General features: G+C 43.2%; 1 protein-coding gene across 1 annotated transcript in view; it reads left to right on the top strand.

The window, feature by feature from the left end:
• The first annotated feature begins 555 nt into the window (after positions 1-555).
• PNPT1 (polyribonucleotide nucleotidyltransferase 1) overlaps positions 556-19,026 on the top strand; it is a 42,099-nt gene continuing 23,628 nt past the window's right edge. Inside the window, exons 1-13 of the mRNA XM_056853398.1 lie at positions 556-755; positions 3,783-3,843; positions 3,999-4,073; positions 4,948-5,053; positions 5,881-5,930; positions 6,951-7,014; positions 7,398-7,445; positions 10,467-10,580; positions 10,811-10,997; positions 13,531-13,582; positions 14,337-14,394; positions 15,256-15,352; positions 16,631-16,733. Coding sequence (XP_056709376.1) covers positions 556-755; positions 3,783-3,843; positions 3,999-4,073; positions 4,948-5,053; positions 5,881-5,930; positions 6,951-7,014; positions 7,398-7,445; positions 10,467-10,580; positions 10,811-10,997; positions 13,531-13,582; positions 14,337-14,394; positions 15,256-15,352; positions 16,631-16,733 — 1,215 coding nt within the window. The remainder of the gene's footprint in view (positions 756-3,782; positions 3,844-3,998; positions 4,074-4,947; positions 5,054-5,880; positions 5,931-6,950; positions 7,015-7,397; positions 7,446-10,466; positions 10,581-10,810; positions 10,998-13,530; positions 13,583-14,336; positions 14,395-15,255; positions 15,353-16,630; positions 16,734-19,026) is intronic.

The following is a 19,026-nucleotide window of genomic DNA, read 5'->3' as shown; positions in this document are numbered from 1 at the left end:
GAACTGACCAAGAGGAAGACCCAACAAGAGGTGGATTGACTCAATAAAGGAAGCCACGGCCTTCAATTTGCAAGATCTGAGCAAGGCTGTCAAAGATAGGACATTTTGGAGGACTTTCATTCATAGGGTCGCCATGAGTCGGAAGCGACTTGACGGCACTTAACACAACACACACAAGAAGTAAGCCCCTCGAGACTTATTTCCTGAGCAACCCTCCCCAGAGTTTGGGCCGCATGATCCGAAGCGTCGTCCGCCTTCTTGACGTCTGACCACGTTCATTGCCTCAGCGGCGGCCCATTCAAAAACAGAAGCCGTTACTGACTTTAGCCGCGCCGCCCAGCAGAGGGCGCGCGCGCGCCGCCACGCTTTGCCAGGACGGCCTCGGAATCGAAAGCGAGCCTCGAGCGTCCTCCGCGTTGAGCCCCGCCCAGCCGTTGCCCATTCGTTCGCCCCGCTGCTCGCCGGAACAGCCAATGGCCTCCGAGCTTGTTGCGGACGGCCAATCAGCTTGCGCCCGGGCGCGAGGCTCCCGTCTTGCCGGGCGACCGTGGCGTCATGGCTGCCGCCGGCATGGCTTGTCGTTCGGGGCTGAGGTGGAGGGCGAAGGTGGCGCGGGGAGCCCTCGGGGGCCCCGGAACCGCGGGGCCCTGCCTGAAGGGAGCGGGCTGCCTTCGGCTGGCGCGGTCGGGTCTGACTAGAAGCCACTGGAGCGCCGCTGGAGACCGTAAAACGGTGTCTGTAGAAGTGGGGAGCAGGTAAGGGAGACGGCCAAAAAAAACAAATCAGTGGGTTGTAGATCAAATCAAGGCTGAACTGACCCTGGAAGCTAAAACGACTAAACTGAGGCTATGGTATTTTGGACACGTCATGAGACGACAAGAGTCACTGGAAAAGACAGTCATGCTAGGAAAAGTTGAGGGCAGCAGGAAAAGAGGAAGACCCAACAAGAAATGGATGGACTCAACCAAGGAAGCCACAGCCCTCAATATGCAAGATCTGAACAAGGCTGTCAAAGACAGGACATTTTGGAGGACTTTCATTCATAGGGTCGCCATGAGTCGGAAGCAACTTGACGGTACTTAACACACACACATATAATGGAGGGGTGTGTGGTCGGCCTGGAGGGGATGGACCTCTCGTTTCTCACGAGCAGAGGATCTCCCTTAGTTCTACCTGCTGTGCTTCAGCTCTACCAGGCCATCTAATGGCACAGTTGAGTCCAGGAATATGTTCAGTGGGCCCTAACGAAAAACCCTCCCGAGCACGTGCAGAGTGTACTTCCCCTAACAGTTGAGCAAGCCCAGCCTTGCGAAGTAGTGATAAAGCAGAGTCCTTCTGAGAATGTATAGGTGTTCTTCCCCTCGTGGCTTTGTCACTGTGAAAGGATTGTGCTTTTGGACATGTGCAGTGCTTCCATGAAAGGGCAGCCATGAAGGAGCTAGAAAAGATTCTGATGTAGTAGCAAAGGAGCAAGAGTCCAGTAGCACCTTAAAGACTAACAAAAATATTTTCTGGTAGGGTATGAGCTTTCGTGAGCCACAGCTCACTTCTTCAGCTGTGGCTCATGAAAGCTCATACCCTACCAGAAAATATTTTTGTTAGTCTTTAAGGTGCTGCTGGACTCTTGCCCTTTTCTACTACTGCAGACAGACTAACACGGCTACCCACTGTGAAGATTCTGAAGTGTAAGGATGTGTTACTGGCCACCAAGATTAGGTTAATTAATGCCATCGTATTCCCTATTACTATGTGTGGATGTGAAAGCTGGACAATGAAGAAAGCTGACAGGAAGAAAGTAGACTCCTTTGAAATGTGGTGTTGGAGGAGAGTGTTACAGATACCATGGACTGCCCCCCAAAAAAAAACAAATCAGTGGGTTATAGATACCCTGCACCACCAACAAAACAAGTAACTGGGTTATATATCAAATCAAGCCTGAACTGACCCTAGAAGCTAAAATGACTCAACTGAGGCTGTCATATTTTGGTCACATCATGAGATGAGAAGAGTCACTGGAAAAGACAGTCATGCTAGGAAAAGTTGAGGGCAGCAGGAAAAAAGGAAGACCCAACAAGAGATGGATGGACTCAATAAGGGAAGCCACGGCCCTCAGTTTACATGATCTGAGCAAGGCTGTCAAAGATAGGACATTTTGGAGGACATTGATTCACAGGGTCTCCATGAGTCAGAAGCGACTTGACGGCACTTAACACACACACAGAGTGCTTCCATCCCTGCTGAACACCTGTAGCTTTGTGAGGTAGCCAGTGCTCTTTATTTACTTCTGCTCAACTACGGGCATGGAAAATAGTAATAAAAGCATTTCTGAGCATATGCAGGGTGCCTTTCACCATGTTATTTATTTCAGTTTTATCCTGTCTTTTCTCTGGTGAACTCTGGGTGATATGGTTCCCCACCCCTGATACTTTACATCCCAACAATCCTATGAACACATGAAGCTACCTTACACTGAATCAGACCCATGGTCCATCAAAGTCAGTACTGTCTACTCAGACTTGCAGCGGCTCTCCAGGGTCTCAGGCAGGGGTCTTCCACATCACCTAGTTGCATAGTCTTTTTAACAGGCGATGCCGGGGATTGAACCTGGGACCTTCTGCAGGCCAAGTAGACATTTACCACTGAGCCACAGCCCCTCCCTATGAAATAGGTTAGGCTGAGAGCAACTGACCCAAAGCTTTATAGTTTAAAGCTTGGGTTTTCCCAGTCTAAATCCAATTATCCAACTAATACACCTCAATGGCTTTCTCCATTATAGCCTTGTGAAGTAGTAATTAAAAGGGCACTTCTGCCTTTATCTCATTGCTGAGTAACCCTAGCCTTACAAAGTAGTAATGCTTCTGAGTGTGTCTTTGCCTCAACATCACAGAACTAGTGCCACCTCTTTTAAAACCCTGTCACCTATCTTAAAATCTTTTCTTTAAACCTGCATGGAGAGAGGCAGCACTAGTTCTGTGATGATGAAGCAAAGACTCTCTCCTTTCTCATTCCTCTTGTGTATAAGTTTGTTCTCTGAGGCATGCCATACCTGCTTCTCTCCCCCCAGAGTTTGTGCTTATACCCTGCTGTCCTGTTTATAAGGTATTAATTTGGTAGTGGGAAGTGTCTGATCAATGACTGCACAGGAATAACATGCATACCTGTATGTGTTTCTTCCTGTAGCCTTCAACACCTCTTTAGTTTCTCAAGTGGGTTAATGCTTGGTGTCTCTCTACCAGAGAGCAGCTGTACCACCACCTTTGGTCTACAATGCCTCAGTACCTCTGGGTTTGTTGACACGTGAAAATCCTTTCCCACCAAAACAAAACTAGGAATTTTTGTTAGTTTTTTAAAAGTACTGCAACATCTTTGTTTAATTGTAATGCGTAGTCAGAAGCCTATCGAAGTAACAACTCCACATGTTGTGCTTGTCCTATACAGGCAAATGTCCTTGTAGGAAAAAAGCATGATTGTCGCACATAATGATCAAACACATGTATTTTGCTACCTGTGCGCATCCTGAGAGACTGACACACATACATACTGTGAAATTCTGTGCAGTCATCACACATGATCTAGGGTTTAAGGATAGTCTCCACACAAGTGCTTTTCTTCTGGGTAAGAATTAATATTATTCTTTTGTTTTATGCTTCCCTTTCCTCACCATTTTGTAGTTCACTCCTGCATTTCTGCAATTTAGAGATGAATAATAAAAATATAGCGTAGAAGTGGTTCAGATAAGTGAAACTTAACTTATCACTCCTTCTCTTTTCCCTTTCTTCTAGAAAGCTGGAAATTTCCTCTGGAAAACTAGCCAGGTTTGCTGATGGGTGTGCTGTCGTGCAGGTAGGAACTCTCTTTAACTTCAGTCTGTGTATACCTCTACATAATAACTGTAATATAGGGGTGCACCTTTTAATGTTTTTACTTGTGGATTTTGAATGGAACCAGCATGATTAAGCCTTTATTGTGTGTAAGTTCCTTGTTTGTTTTTCATTAAGCTAGGTGATACGTCTGTGATGGTGACAGCAGTCAGTAAAACGAAGCCTTCTCCATCTCAGTTTATGCCTTTGGTGGTAAGTGTTACACTGAAGAACTGTATTTTGAATTAAGACTGAAAGTGCAATCTTCAGATTTAGTGCAGCCTAAGCCCTTTAAATCTGTTTAGGATTGTACTGTGCGTATCTCAGGAGCAAGTGACTGATACCCTGTAGAAACTAATGCAGAACAGAGGGCTGTAATGTGCATAATAACAAGTGCATAGGATTATGTTGTTTGGCTGTAATGCAAATAACTTACAGGAAAAAATGAGTAACATTTCTGAAGTTTATAAAACGACTTTCTGGGTTTGGATGGATCAAATGAACTGGAATGTTAACTCCTGATGTGTTTTCAGTATCCTATACCACCTTCATAATACTATCTTCCTGAAAAGATGGAAGTGCTACTAGTGAGCAGATCATCTGATGCAGGACTTATGGTGTCACCTGTTCTGGATAGGGTTGCACTCCCTTGAAGGACCAGGTTCCAGAGTCTGAGGGTGCTCTTGGACTCAGTCCGACTGCTGGAGAAGCAGGTAGCAGTTGTGGCTAGGACTGCTTACTACCAGCTTTAACTGGTTATCCAGCGGAGGCTTTTCCTGGCCAGAAAAGATCTGGCCACTGTGGTGCATGCCCTGGTTGCTTCTAGATTAGATTACTGCAATGCACTCTACCTGTGCTTTAATTGTGTGTATGTTTTTGTACCAGATTTTAGCTTGATTTTAATTGTTTCACTGATGTGTTTTTGTTTGGGTTTCATAGATTTTAAGATGGGTATGTTTTTATTAGGTGTGTTAACTGCTTTGGTGGCCGTTGAGAGGGCAGAAAGGCAGGGTATATATTTTGTACTGTATAAGTAAGGAAATAAAGTGAACAGTGTTACTCAAGAAAGTTTCTTTTGTTACCTAAGGTTGACTATCGACAAAAAGCTGCTGCAGCTGGAAGGATTCCCACCAATTATCTGAGAAGAGAACTTGGTACCACTGATAAAGAAATTCTTACCAGCAGAGTAATAGGTATGCTAAAGACTGGGCTGTGTTCACTTACAACTATTGCAGTAATTTCTTGATAATTTGAAAATCGAAGGCTTAGCTCTGAATGGTTTTCCATAGGGCAGTTCTTCTAGACACTCAGGAAAGAATCTGCTCTTTGGTGTTACAAATCATAAGATCGCTTGCAGTCTAATTCTAAGTCTGCTTACTTGGATGTCAGTCCACTGAAATCAGTTGGATTGCTTATGGTTGCTGCTTTGATTGGGCTGTTTACTAGACCACTGAATGTATGATCACACAGAAGCCCCCAAATAGTGTTTTTTATCAATAGATTGGCTCTTCTCTTGACCACCCTTTCCTTTTGTGCTATTTATTTACCCTCATAGAAGCGAAGGGGAACAGTTTTTGCTGATCCCTACCTGAGGGGGTTGATTTACGTTTTGTTTTTTTATTTAGCCAAAAATAGTGCATTGTTCATCTTTTAAAACTCTGTATAAATCTAGAGATATTATGTTAAGCCTGTTATGAAATTATTTGCTATTTTAAAATTGTGAAGATATGTTCTAAAATAATCCTTTACCTATACATAGGATTTTCATGTTTACTTCAACCAAGCTATTCATGGCTGTTGCATGGTCAGATTTGCTAATTCTGTTTGCCTAAAGAGTTACTAATATAACATTCCACTCTGTTTAATTCACTGTCAGGATAGTTTGTGTGTAACTACTCCTAGCCTCTTTATATGAATAGTAGTTTTTATTTTACGGTCATTTGACCAAATAAATAGAACACATCTAATGCCTCTATATGAATTTAGTTGAATTCTTTAAATATTTTATGCTTTTTTATAGATCGGTCAATTAGACCACTTTTCCCAGCAGGCTACTATTATGATACACAGGTAAGTGACTGTGAGCCTGGTCCCTAGCACCAGTGGCATATGATTTATTTACTACATCCATATACCACTTTTCTTCATTGCTCAATGGGGTTTTTCAAAATCAGCCAGAAATCTAACCTATTAAAACCACATCGGGAAAAAGCCTTCTCTGTAAGTCACCCAGTAACTTGCATGCCAAGCAGGGCTTTGAGCCTGGATCTCCATGATCCTAGCTAGGCTAACACTGTTAACTATTATACTACATGTGGATTAGGTGCAGTAAAATGAATACACCAAGATGCTGTGGGAAAGGAGTGGGGACTTGCTTTCTAGCAGTATTGAACCCCAGGGAGCAAGTCCTATTCTGCAGCTTTTCATATGAAAGTATTAACTTGGAGGCCCCAAATGTTTTTGGGAGCCAGCGTGACATAGTGGTTAAGAGCGGCAGACTTTAATCTGGAGAACCAGGTTTGATTCCCCACTCCTCCACATGAAGCCTGCAGGGTGACCTTGGGCTTGTCGTAGTTCTCTCCAAGCTCTCTCAGACCCACCTACCTCACAAGGTGTCTGTTGTGGGGGGAAGACGATTGTAAGCCACTTTGAGACTCCTTAAAGGTAGAGATATAGCGGGGTATAAAAACCAACTTTTATAAGTGTGTTTTTACTGTGAATAATATTGTATCTCAGTATTATTTTCCCAATAAATATTGTACTTAATCTGTGGTACTACCTTATCTTTCTTTCACTACCCATCTGCATTTTTTGGAAGACTTCATATATTTATGGCGAAATATACAGCCTGTAATTGGTATAGCATTTAAACAAAATACATTTATTAGTTATTTCTCAACTAAAAAGCTATTGTGGTGGCTCATAGGAAATAATGCATTAGTTGATATTGTCTCTGTTACTGCTGTTGGTGGAGTGGCTGTCCATCAAATGAACAGAGGCCCTGTTCTCTCTGTCCTGGAAGATAGTAAAACTCAGAGCCACCTGCCACTGTAACTCCTTCTTCTTTTCCCTCCCCTTTTCTTGCAACAGATCCTTTGTAATCTTTTAGCTGTTGATGGTATCAATGACCCTGAAGTGCTGGCAATCAACGGAGGTAATAATTTTTGTAAACATGGCCTATGTATGCAGCGGAAGAAGGTGGAAAGAGTTCCAGGGTGGTAGAAAATGGGCTGCGTTGCTGCAGATTACAGGAACTAGAGTAGTGCTTCTGCGTGTTCCCCTGTGGAAGCATCTCCCTGAAAGAAAAAAGCTTGCACAGCAAGAACCAGGCTAGGCTGGAATCATTATTCTAAATCTGTTAGTTTTCTTCTTGCAGGGCAATGTATTTAATTTTAAGGAGTATTCCCACCTGCTGTCTAAAGTAGGACAGCTCACTCTACCATTTCAGGATTTTACCACTTCATTCTGCTGAATGTGTATACTTGGCCTTAGTAAAACACTTAAGCAGCCTCAAGTAATGTATTGTATCCTCTTTAGCTTCTGCAGCCCTTGCATTATCAGATATTCCATGGAATGGCCCAGTTGGTAAGTAAAGATGTTAAGATAATAATATTTGGCTTTAAAATGTCAACCAATAAACTCTGTTTGAGGCTTCAGTATCTTTAGGAGTTAAATGATAGAAATTTGTGTTTTTGGTCAGCTCCCAGAACAGTGGTCAGGCACCTTCCTTGAAATTGTGTGATAGCCCAGTATCAGTCAGTCAGTCTTTATTATTGTTTAGCTGTTAACAGCTTAATTGTACACAACTGGCACTTAACAGAACATCCTATACATAAGCAATACAGTGTTAATATGGTCAAATGAGGTCCAGGTTTTTATTTACAATATTTATATCCTGCCTTTCTGCCCAGTCAGAGCCACCAAGGCAGCTAAACGTTAGAACATAATAAAAATACATGGTAAAACCAGTTAAAAATCAGAGCTGAAATACATATATAAAACTCAAAACACCAAATTAAAATGCAAGGCACAAAAGAGCGGGGTCACTGAGGGAATGTCAGGCAGTACAAAAAAATCTTTACCTGCTGGTGGAAGACAGTGATAGAAGCGTATCGATGAATATTCCATCTTCTGAAGCTGCGCTTTGGGGACAACCCAAAGTGCAGTTTCAGAAGATGGCCACAGCAGTTGGGTAAGTTTATCCAGGAGTAAAAGGTCTTTAAGGTTTGGTGGTATCAAACCGTATCAGATTTAAAGGTCAACACCAGTATCTTCAGTTATTCCCTGAAACAAATTAGGAGCCAGAGTAGGTAGACCAAGACTGGAGAGATACGGTCTGTATGAGCCTGGCTGAAGCATTCTGTACTATTTGGCGTTTCAGAACACTTTAAGGGCAGCCCCACATAGAGCACATTCCAGGCATCTAATGTAGGTGTTACCAAGGAATGCACCATGGTGACCAGGTCTTTCTGCCCAAGAAAGGCCACAGCAGGTTAACCAGTCGAAGATGATAAAAGGCTGCAGCTGTAACCTGCTTATCCTTCTGTAGGCCCAGGCCCAGCAGCACCCGCAAGCTACAGACCTTCTGTTTTAAGGAGTACAACCCCACCCAGAGCAGGAGTCATCTCAATTCCTGGGTCATCCCTTCCATGTGCCAGTGCCATTTGTGTCTTGTCAGGATTAATCTTCAGTTTATTTGCCTTCATCCATCTCAAAACTGACTTCAGGCACCAGTTCAAGGTTTCTACAACCTCCCTGGGATTTAATTTAGGCAAAATGAAACAATACAAACATTTTTAAACTATATAAAATTCTATAAAATGATATGAAATCCAATTACTATGACAAGTAATATATTACATTGGCTCTTGGCATTGAACAAAAAAGGAGGCTGAACTTGATAACCAACAATTGGTGCATTTTATATTGGTATTAATACAACCTGATAGCAAAGAATTTACCAGATTACAGTTTCAGAGGGCTACGGTGTTGTTCTGTAGTAGAACGGCTAGATTTGAGTCCAGTAGCATCTTAAGAGGCCAACACGATTTTCAGGGTATAAGCTTTGAAGAGTCAAAGCTCCCTTTGCCAAAAATTATACCCTGAAAATCTTGTTGGTCTCTAAGGTGCTCCTGGACTTGAATCTAGCTGTCAGATTATAGGCAATCTGGATAAATTTTGCATTTGCTTCACCTGCCACTACCATATGTAACAAGACTGGAGTAACTCCACTATTTTGGCAGACTGTTTTCATATGTTTTCTCAGTTGTAGGTAAATGAAGGGAATAGGCTGTGGGGCTCAGTGTTCAAGCACCTGCTTTGCATTCGGAAGGTCCCTGCTTTAGTCCCCAGCATCTCTGGTTAAAAGGATCAGGTAGTAAGATGTGAAAGGCCTGTATCTGGGACCCTGGAGAGCTGCTGTCAGGGGAGACAATACTGACCTTGATAGACAAGTGGTCTATCTCAGTCTAAGGCAGTTTCATGTGATTGAATTGTGAAACTCTGTTGAAGGACACATGTAGTACCCAGTAAAGAAAAAGAAAGCATATGTATTGCCCCTACTGTAAACACAACTCAATCTTTAGCTTGTGTGTACTGTTCCTTAGGGATTTCAGTGTGTGTGAGTGTGTTAAGTGCCATCAAGTCGCTTCCGACTCATGGCGACCCTATGAATCCTTTCGTTAACAGCCTTGCTCAGGTCTTGCAGTCGCTGTTAACATCTACATTAGATGACTACAATGCACTCTGTGTGGGGCTTCCCTTAAAGTGTTCTGAAACTCCAAATGGCACAGAATGCTTCAGCCAGGCTCGTACGGACCATATCTCTCCAGTCTTGGTCTACCTACTCCTATCTTTAACCGCCTTGCTCAGGTCTTGCAAACTGAGTGCTGTGGCTTCCTTTATAGAGTCAATCCATTTCTTGTTGGGTCATCCTCTTTTCCTGCTGCCTTCAACTTTTCCTAGCATGATTGTCTTTTCCAGTGACTTGTCCTCTCATAATGTGACCAAAGTACAACAGCCTCAGTTTAGTCATTTTAGCTTCTAGGGTCAGTTTAGCCTTGATTTGATATATAACCCAGTTACTTGTTTTGTTGGTGGTCCAGGGTATCCATAACACTCTCCTCCAACATTTCGCTAGGCCAGTATTGTTTTCCAGTGCCCAACTTTATCTTATTCGGTCTATCAAGGCCAGGACCTTGCTTTCTCCACTGATGACAGGAGCAAGTTAAGAGTTCAATCCAGCCAGTTTTTCCAATCAATCTCACTTTATTTATCTCTTACGGCATCCCCCAGCCCCCATGGCTTTGGTCATGCAGGTCCCAGGATCCCCAGAATATACTTTTGGGTGGATAAAGGAGACCGTCTCCTCCCTTTTTTGACAAGAAGGCCAGCCCAAGTGTAGACCTCGCTTGAAGCTGTTGTAGGAACATTTGCCCAGTAAAGTAAAAAAAAACTCTTGGTTTCTCTGGTTTGTCAAGTGAATGGTAACATCAAAACTTTGCTAGCTTTCCATTGAAAAATGTTTACTTCCTCTCTTGACAACTTTTGTCCTAGTTGCAAAAAGCTAACTGATGGAATATTTTAATTTATGGAGTGTTTTCCTAGGTGCTGTGAGAGTAGGAATGGTTGATGGAGAAATCATAGTTAATCCCACTCGAAAAGAAATGTCTTCTAGTATTTTGGACTTAATTGTCACTGGAGCTCCTCGTAGCCAGATTGGTAAGTGACTAAAAATTATTCTTTTAGTGGTTAAATGCCCAGGGAATGATCAGAGACCATGTGAGGTTGTACTTTGTTTAGGTCTAAGCAGGTCTTGATCAGCTTGTTGCCTGCCTTGGGTGGCTGTGTGGGAACCCTCTATAACAATGCCATTCTAGATTGTATAATATCTGTGACAGATGGAGACTGTTATAATGGTTGACATCTTGGTGTTGTGTTTAAATCGATAGTTATGTTGGAAGCTGCAGCAGAAAACGTATTGCAGCAGGATTTCTGCCATGCCATCAAAGTGGGAGTGAAGCATGCCCAGCAGATAATTCTAGGCATACAACAGCTGGCAAAAGAGCAGGGTGTTGTCAAGAGGGCTGTCCAGAAGTTTTTCACTGCTCCGGAGGAGATTGTGGATTGTGCAAAGCAGTAAGTATGCAAAAAGTTGTTAGTATCACAAAAATGGTGTGATATTTAAGGAGGGGGAAAAGATTCTACTCCAATAACTTGTGAGGTACTTAAGGAAGCAGCTGCAACTGGGATTAGGAATTAATACCCCGTACCCCGCCGTCAGCAAGGCTCTTTCTCATGTTCTTCCTCCCCCTGTTATGTCTGTGCAGCAGTTGAGTACCAGTGCTGTGTCAATCCAAATGCCTTGCAGCGTTAAGGAGGCAGGCAAATATTTAAAGAAATAAATTCCATCCCTGATACTCTTTGACAAGAAAATGGCACAAAAATGAAGACAGAAAGGCATAGAGATGGCTTTTATACATTGTACTGTATTATTTTTCCTACCTATTCCACAAAGGCTAAAGGTGGCTTATCTTAAAAAACACACACACGCCAAAATAATAGCCTGAAAACAGTTTTCGTTGTTGTCTTAATCTTGCTGAAACTAAGATGGTTTTCAGATATCATTGTAATGTAAACCATTCTTGGAACAGGAATGAGAAGTTCTTGGATTCAGGTGCTTCCTCTGCCCCCATGAGGCTTTCCTTCCTCACTGAGGTCTTAACTGCATTTTGTTGTGACGTGTAAATCAGGTGCTTCAACAAACGACGGTTCTGGTTTGTAGGCATCTTGCTAAAGTGTGTACTTTAGATGGCGGTACTACTTATGGTTAGTTCTAAACGAGGATGTCCCCCATCTTCGTGTGAGAGGAGGGGGAGCACGAACCTGACAATTTCCTGCCTTGTTCTAGTCAATCTGTAGCATCTTCATGAGGTCTGAATGCAGCCCTTGTCTAATGATGTGAACGGTAGTTCCCTTTGCTTGCATTTGTCCCTCTTCTTTGCCTCTTCTCACCCCTCTCAATGGATTGATGTTGCCTCAGAAAACTTCTGTGCTGCCCCTCCAGTTAATCTGCACAAAATAAAACATAATAACATAAAACACCGTACAGGTTGCTAACAATTAAAAACTCAGCCAGAGCATAAGAACTTTGTAAGGCACTGAGCAACTTAAGATGGTTCTAATAAATCAGTTCTCAGGCTAGAAACAAACTAAAAAAGCAACGTTAATAGATCAGTGTTTTGGTTAAAAGCATTAAATGGAGACATCTTTGCATGGTGCCTAAAAGAGTGTACAGTATTTACTCAAATTCAAGTCTAGGTTTTTCCCCCCAGGTATGCTATGAAAAGAGGGGGAGGTTCATCTTATAGTTGCATAGAACTTATAGTTATAGCCAGTAATAATTGTGTGTATGTAACATAGGCCCCTGTCATGGATAGGCCAGGCTAGCCAGATATCAAAAGCTAAGCAGGGTTGGCCTTGGTCGATATTTCGATGGGAGACTTCCCAAGGAATACTAGGGTCACTATACAGAGGTAGGCAAAAAAATAGGGTGGTCATTCAGGGTCAACTTCTTTTTGAGTAATATGTAGAATAGGCACCATGTGAGCCTCAAAGGGAAGGCTGTTGTACAGGCAAGGTGCCTCTGCTGAAAATACCCTGTCTGTGGTTTGAGTATGTGCTCCTCTGACTTATTTTACTCTATAAGGTGTAGTGTGCACAAACAGTATTCTATAAATAATAATAGTGCAGCACGAACAGTCTTGTGTCTAGCCCTGTGCTTGTGTGTTCACTGCAACATAGGAAGATGCAGCTAGTAAACTTCATATTGGATGAAAAAAATGTAAGGTCTTTCCTGTTACAGATATCTTGGTTGAGTGTTCATAACTTCTCAGTTGAATGGGCATAACACAGTTACCTTTATGGTGTCTTTCTGGTATAAAATCAACCACAACTGATCTGTTTTTGCTGGGTTGCTCCAGTCTTTCAAAAAATTGAGCACTTATGGCATAAAAAAGCTGTTAAGCCTGTTTCAGAATAGTGCAACCTTTATCTAGGTCCTTGACACTTGTAAAATACAGTGTGTAGCCAGCTAGCAGGGGAGCACCTTGCCGCTGTACAATTGTTAAATGCGGTCATGGTCTTCTGCCGAGTATGCAAAGGAAGGAAATGGGAGGAAATAGAGGGGATCGTGTAGGCCTTACCCACATCTGGCTAGGATTTATGTAAGCATCTGGTGTTTCTCCAGTGAAAATTTTATCTGTTCTGTAACTGCCTTTTTGAGATCTTTGAGATGAACCAAAATTACATTCAAATATAAGTTGTTTAGGAGCCCCGTGGCGCAGAGTGTTAAGCTGCAGTACTGCAGTCAAAAGCTCTGCTCATGACCTGAGTTCGATCCCGACGGACGTCAGTTTCAGGTAGCCGGCTCAAGGTTGACTCAGCCTTCCATCCTTCCGAGGTCGGTAAAATGAGTACCCAGCTTGCAGGGGTAAAGGGAAGATGACTGGGGAAGGCACTGGCAAACCACCCCGCAAACAAAGTCTGCTTTAGAAATGTCGAGATGTGACGTCACCCCATAGGTCAGGAGTGACCCGGTGCTTGCACAGGGGACCTTTACCTTTATAAGTTGTTTATCATCTTTTCCCCTTGTTCTTTCTTGTTCTACAAGGATTGCATCTGAAAAGGTTACTGCAGTGTTCTCGGATTTCAGCCATGATAAGGTGAGTATTTAAAAAACTCATGTTGCTATATTACATTTAAATAATTTCTCTGAATCTTCATTTGAAAACTTCAATGTGTGTAACTAATGTACACACCTTTCATTTAGCTACTTGGACTTCTCTGAATTTACAATACCCTCTCTGGCAAACATACATGAGAATGCAAAGAATTTGTTTTAACAGTCTCTCAAGCATCAGTCAGTGGAGGCTGTCAAGATGCACACCAATCCATGCCATGCGTGCACGCAAGCACACAAATGTCAAGTGTCTTAGGTGCACAGAAACCTACAGGACTGGATGCTGTTTATTGATTGCTGTTTCAGGAACAGGCAGGCACCTTCTTCTGTTTCACCAGCTAGATGATGGTCAAAACATTTCTCAAATTGCATGTTTTAGGAAGGTGCCTGCTAGTGGTAGACCAACTGTTTTCCTGAACGTGGAAAACTCTGAGTGATTATATCCTTCTTAATTGTTTTGGAGGGCCAGCATCAAACATCACAGCCCCAGTATAGAGGCAGCTGTAACCGCTTCTCCTTGGTGGAACTTGTCAGTCAGTGTGAAGAAAATTTCATGCGTTTGGGGACATCATAAGAGACCTTTAAACATTATATATGCTGTGGGCAATGCCTCCTCAAGGAAGCATTGCTGGAGCCTCCTTGTACAGCTAAAACATTGAAATCGAATGCGCAAGAAGTTCAAAAATAAATTAAATTGAGATTGGCTACTTAGCTCTAATGGATACCTTGCATTCCAGATTTCAAGAGATGAAGCAATTAACAAACTAAGACTTGAAACAGAAGAACAGCTGAAAGGCAAGATACCTTTTGTTTCAGTTACAGATATCCTAAAATAATACACTTTTCTGGGTTATGTCTTACTGTTCCAGGCCTTTTGACACTTTCCTAAAATATATTTTCCAAGGAAATTACAGTGGCCTAGTTGTTACTGAAATAAACCTTTGTGTACAACTTCAAGCTGCAGGTGTGGGGCTCACATGGATTGAACCCAACCAGCTTTTCCACTGGTGACAAATGGGAGGAGTGGGTCCCCTTTGACCACCAGAAAGGCTATGTTGGGCATCATGGGACCTCCATGGACAAAAGCCATATGGGAAAGTGTTTTAGTAGGGAGAACAGGCCAAGACAGGGCAAAAAAGTTGGAGGGATCTGACTGAACATTTTTTCATGCAAAGAAATTCTTTGCACATAGGAAACTAGACATCCGGGAGAAGGCTGGATTATAATCTCACTTATGTCTAGTTTTCTGTGTGGGGGGATTTTTTTGGGGTGCAGTTCTATTTAGTCACATGAGTCTCCCCTTGCAGACTGAAGTACTGTATCCCAGACACACCATTACCCCTCTCAGTGAGAAGTAGGCCAGTGTGGTAGGTCTTGTGTTATGAACTTTAATAAAAGGGCATTTGCCTTCTTTCTATACTGCAAGGACACTCTTCTCTCACACTGTAATTCTTCATTATCCTTAGTGCTGAAAACCTAGTCCCTGGCACTGATTAAAATGTCTAAAAACAGGAAGAATTTTTAAAATTGGCAAATGCTTCTGATTCACAAATATAACCGGAGGGGGGGGGGGAGAATCTTATGTCCCTTATTGGCACGTTATTGGGGAAATGACAATGTGCTCAGCTTGTGTTTCTGATCTGTGTTTATCTGTAGAAAAGTTCCCCGAGGCAGAGCCTTATGAAATAATGGAATCGTTTAATGTCGTTTCCAAGGAAATTTTGAGAAATCTTGTTCTCAATGAGTACAGAAGGTAAATATGGGACTTACTGTCTTGCTGTGTTTAAACTGATTGATTCATGGGATGTTAAAAAGGGCTTTAAAAGGGGGGCCAAGGACACGATCTTGTATGTGCCAGTTTACTGTGTCCTTGCATATGAGCCTATACGCAGGCGTTTCCCTTTGCGGCGGGGGGTGGGGGAACGGGACATATTGCATGATGAATAGGTAAGATGGTGCCCAGTCCGTTCCTGCTAGACTAAGCACATTGAAGGTGACTTTCAAATAAGAGCCCACAAGCTCATCTGCCACAGTGAGTAGTCCTGATCTGGGCAATCTGTATCCCCCTCATTTGTGATACATAGATCAGGGCTAAGCATATTTAGTCACTTATTTGATCTTGATGCTTCGTGAGAATATGTTAGGCAGGGCAGGATGGGTGGCTGCAATCCCACTCCTGCACTACGTGTAGCCTTTCCCCATTAGTTACTCATAGTAATGCTTAGTAGTTACGTAGTGCTTTCAGTGTTCTGCATCATACTCATTAACTCAGTAATCCTTATAACAGCCCTGTCAACCTGTAAATAGGGCCAGTGTTATTGCCCCCATATTGGAGGGTGAGGCAGAGAGAAACTAGCTTGCCTAAGACCACCTAGTGGGTTTGTGGCAGAGGCAAGACTTGAATAGGGGACTTCTTGATCTACAGCTTATTCTTCTATCCTTGTGCTACACCAGCTCCGTATCAAGATAATTCATGCCATAGTATTCCCCATCACTGTACAGGGGTGTGAAAGTTTGACAGTGAAGAAAGCTGACAGGAAGAAAGTTTATTCATTTGAATTGTGGTGTTGGGAGGAGATCTTATAGATACCGTGGACTGCCAAAAAGACAAATATGTGGGAACGATCAAATCAAGCCTGAACTCTCCCTAGATGCTAAAAGGACCAGACTGAGGCTATCATACTTTGGTCACATTATGAGAAGATGAAGAGTCACTGGAAAAGGCAATAATGCTTGGAAAAATTGAAGGCAGCAGGAAAAGAGGAAGACTCAGCATGAGATGGATTGACTCAATAAAGGAAGCCATGGCCTTGAGCAAGGCTGTTAATAATAGAACATTTTGGAGGTGATTAGTTCATAGGGTTACCATAAGTTGGAAGTGACTTGACAGCATTTAACACACATGCACACAACACCATCTCCCTGTCTCTTTAACTCCCAAGATCCAGATCCAAGAATGCTTCTAGTGTGTAGTTGAAGTGAACAAGATTTTGGAAAACCTCCTTCACTGTTTCTTTCTTTACTCCTAAAGGTGCGACGGTCGAGACCTGACTTCACTTAGAAATATCAGCTGTGAAGTGGATATGTTCAAAACTCTTCATGGGTCAGCATTATTTCAGAGAGGTCAAACCCAGGTAATCGCTTTTTCTCTTTTTGAAATGTTAAAATGATGCTGAGTTATTTCGTAAATACATGACACATGAAACTGGCTTATACTGAATCAGATCATTAGTTCATCAAGGTCAGTATTGTCTTCTCAGATTGGCGGCAGCTCTCCAGGGTCTCAGGCAGAGATCTTATCTTTTAATAAGGTTTTGTTTTTAAACTCAAAACATACAAATATATAAACATAAACAATCAAATTATTGCATTGTATGTGGAGCTTACTTTGAAATTATATTTCAGTTATTAACTTCTCTGAATTACACTTCTCTATGTTCTCAATATATTTTCATATTTGATAACATATTTATTCATAATCATGTATTACCTAATTTTTATATTCTATATCTATTCTTAATTTTTAGCAACATTCCATTCAAATTCTCAAATTGATCTATTATGTATAAAATATGTTAGTTTTGCCATAGTGGCATATTCTGTTAGTTTGTTCATCCATTTAGTCAGGTACAGTATTTAGCTTTTACAGTCTAGGGCTGAAACCACTAACATGCAGGTTTGAAATATAAAGCTCAGGGCGGGGAATGAATTCTTACCAGGCCCTTGGGGCTAGCAAGAAAAGGTACTAGCTCACAATGGTGTGAAAAATTATCAGATAACTATAGAGAAGTGCCTTGTCTGAGATGTGTACTATTAAATATGTATGTTATGTGTTTTGTATTGTATCTTGTGTTTTGTGTTGTGTTGAAAAAGTAAATAATAATAAAAAATTATGAGTGCAGCCCTGGAGTGGGAAGTTTGGCTTTCTAATCCATTGGACTTTGACGTTCTTGAACGAATGCTGCAATCCTAAACATACTTTGATAATATGTAACTTGTTTGGGGGTTTTCTTATCTTGGCTTTGGCTGTAATTTACTGTTGTCGCTAATGAAGTGGGTTCTTTGTTACGACTTTAACAATCTTGCCTTTTTTGAAAAATGAGATATACATGTTTTAAATAAATACTTTGAGATCACTGGGTCTTTTCAAGTAAACTTGGTTAAGATTGTGGTATAATACTTTTAAAGATAATGAAAGTTAGGAAAGAAGATAAGGATAAGTATAGTCCAGGGGTCGGCAAAGTGCGGCTCCTGAGCCGCAAGTGGCTCTTTGGGCCCATGAGTGCGGCTCTTCCCACGTGCGGGCGCGCAGATCACCAATGCCGGTCGAGACGGGGGGCGGGGGGGAACAAGACGAATACCAGCATGGCAGTACCAAAAGGGGGCGGGAGAGAGTCTGCGCAGGAGGCTCTCGTGTGGCAAAGGAGCGACAACGTGCCGCTGATGCTGGCGGGCCTGCTGTGGGGAGAGAGTCTGCGCAGGAGGCGCTCGCGTGACGAAGCAGCGACGGTGTGCTGCTGATGCGGGCAGGCCTGCTGTGGGGATTGGGATTTTTTTAAGCAGCGGAGGGAGCGGCTGCCGTGTCAATATTTGTACGGTAAGCCCGAGTTTTCTTTTAGAATTGGGAGGGGTTGTGACGGAGCATCCAGCCTCTAATTCGCATTGCGCTAAAGGATGCGCGGCGCCCGGATGAGGAAGCCCCGCGCGGCGCCTTTCTCTCCACTCTTGAGGCCGCCCGCAGCCCGGAGGGGAGGAGGAGACAGAGAGCGAGCTGCCCCGGCGGCCGCCACCTCCCCCCCACGCGGGCCCTCCTTCCTCTCGGTCTGGCAAGGGGAGCGCCAGAGCGCGGCGCTCCCTGCAGTGTAGAGGGGGGCTTGCCAACGACGTAGGGGCCTAAGCCCCGAGGCGCCCTCCCTGGCCCCGCATTTGGCCCCGCGCGGCGCCTTTCTCTCCACTCTTGAGGCCGCCCGCAGCCCGGAGGGGAGGGGGAGGCAGAGAGCGAGCTGCCCCGGCGGCCGCCACCTCCCCCCCGCACGGGCCCTCCTTCCTCCCGGGCTGGCAAGGGGAGCGCCAGAGCACGGCGCTCCCTGCAGTGTAGAGGGGGGCTTGCCAACGACGGAGGGGCCTAAGCCCCGAGGCGCCCTCCCTGGTCCCTCGGCCAGTTCACAGCACAAGTGGTCTGCTTTGAAAGACCTGGAGAAGGAAGACATGATGATTTTTAACACCTGGAATACTATTCCTGACTCATATGATCAGTTGAAAAAACTAGCATTTGCTGTTCTTTCCCTTTTCGGTTTTACATATTCATGCGAGCAAGCTTTTTCAAGCATGAACCTTATCAAGAGTAAATTGAGAAGTTGTCTTATTGATGAGAACCTGGAATCGTGCCTAAAATTAAAAACAACAACATACAAACCTGACTTACCC

The sequence above is a fragment of the Euleptes europaea genome, chromosome 7, assembly GCF_029931775.1.
Source record: "Euleptes europaea isolate rEulEur1 chromosome 7, rEulEur1.hap1, whole genome shotgun sequence".
In the NCBI taxonomy this organism is placed as follows: domain Eukaryota; kingdom Metazoa; phylum Chordata; class Lepidosauria; order Squamata; family Sphaerodactylidae; genus Euleptes; species Euleptes europaea.
This window is presented reverse-complemented; position numbering and strand designations above follow the sequence as displayed.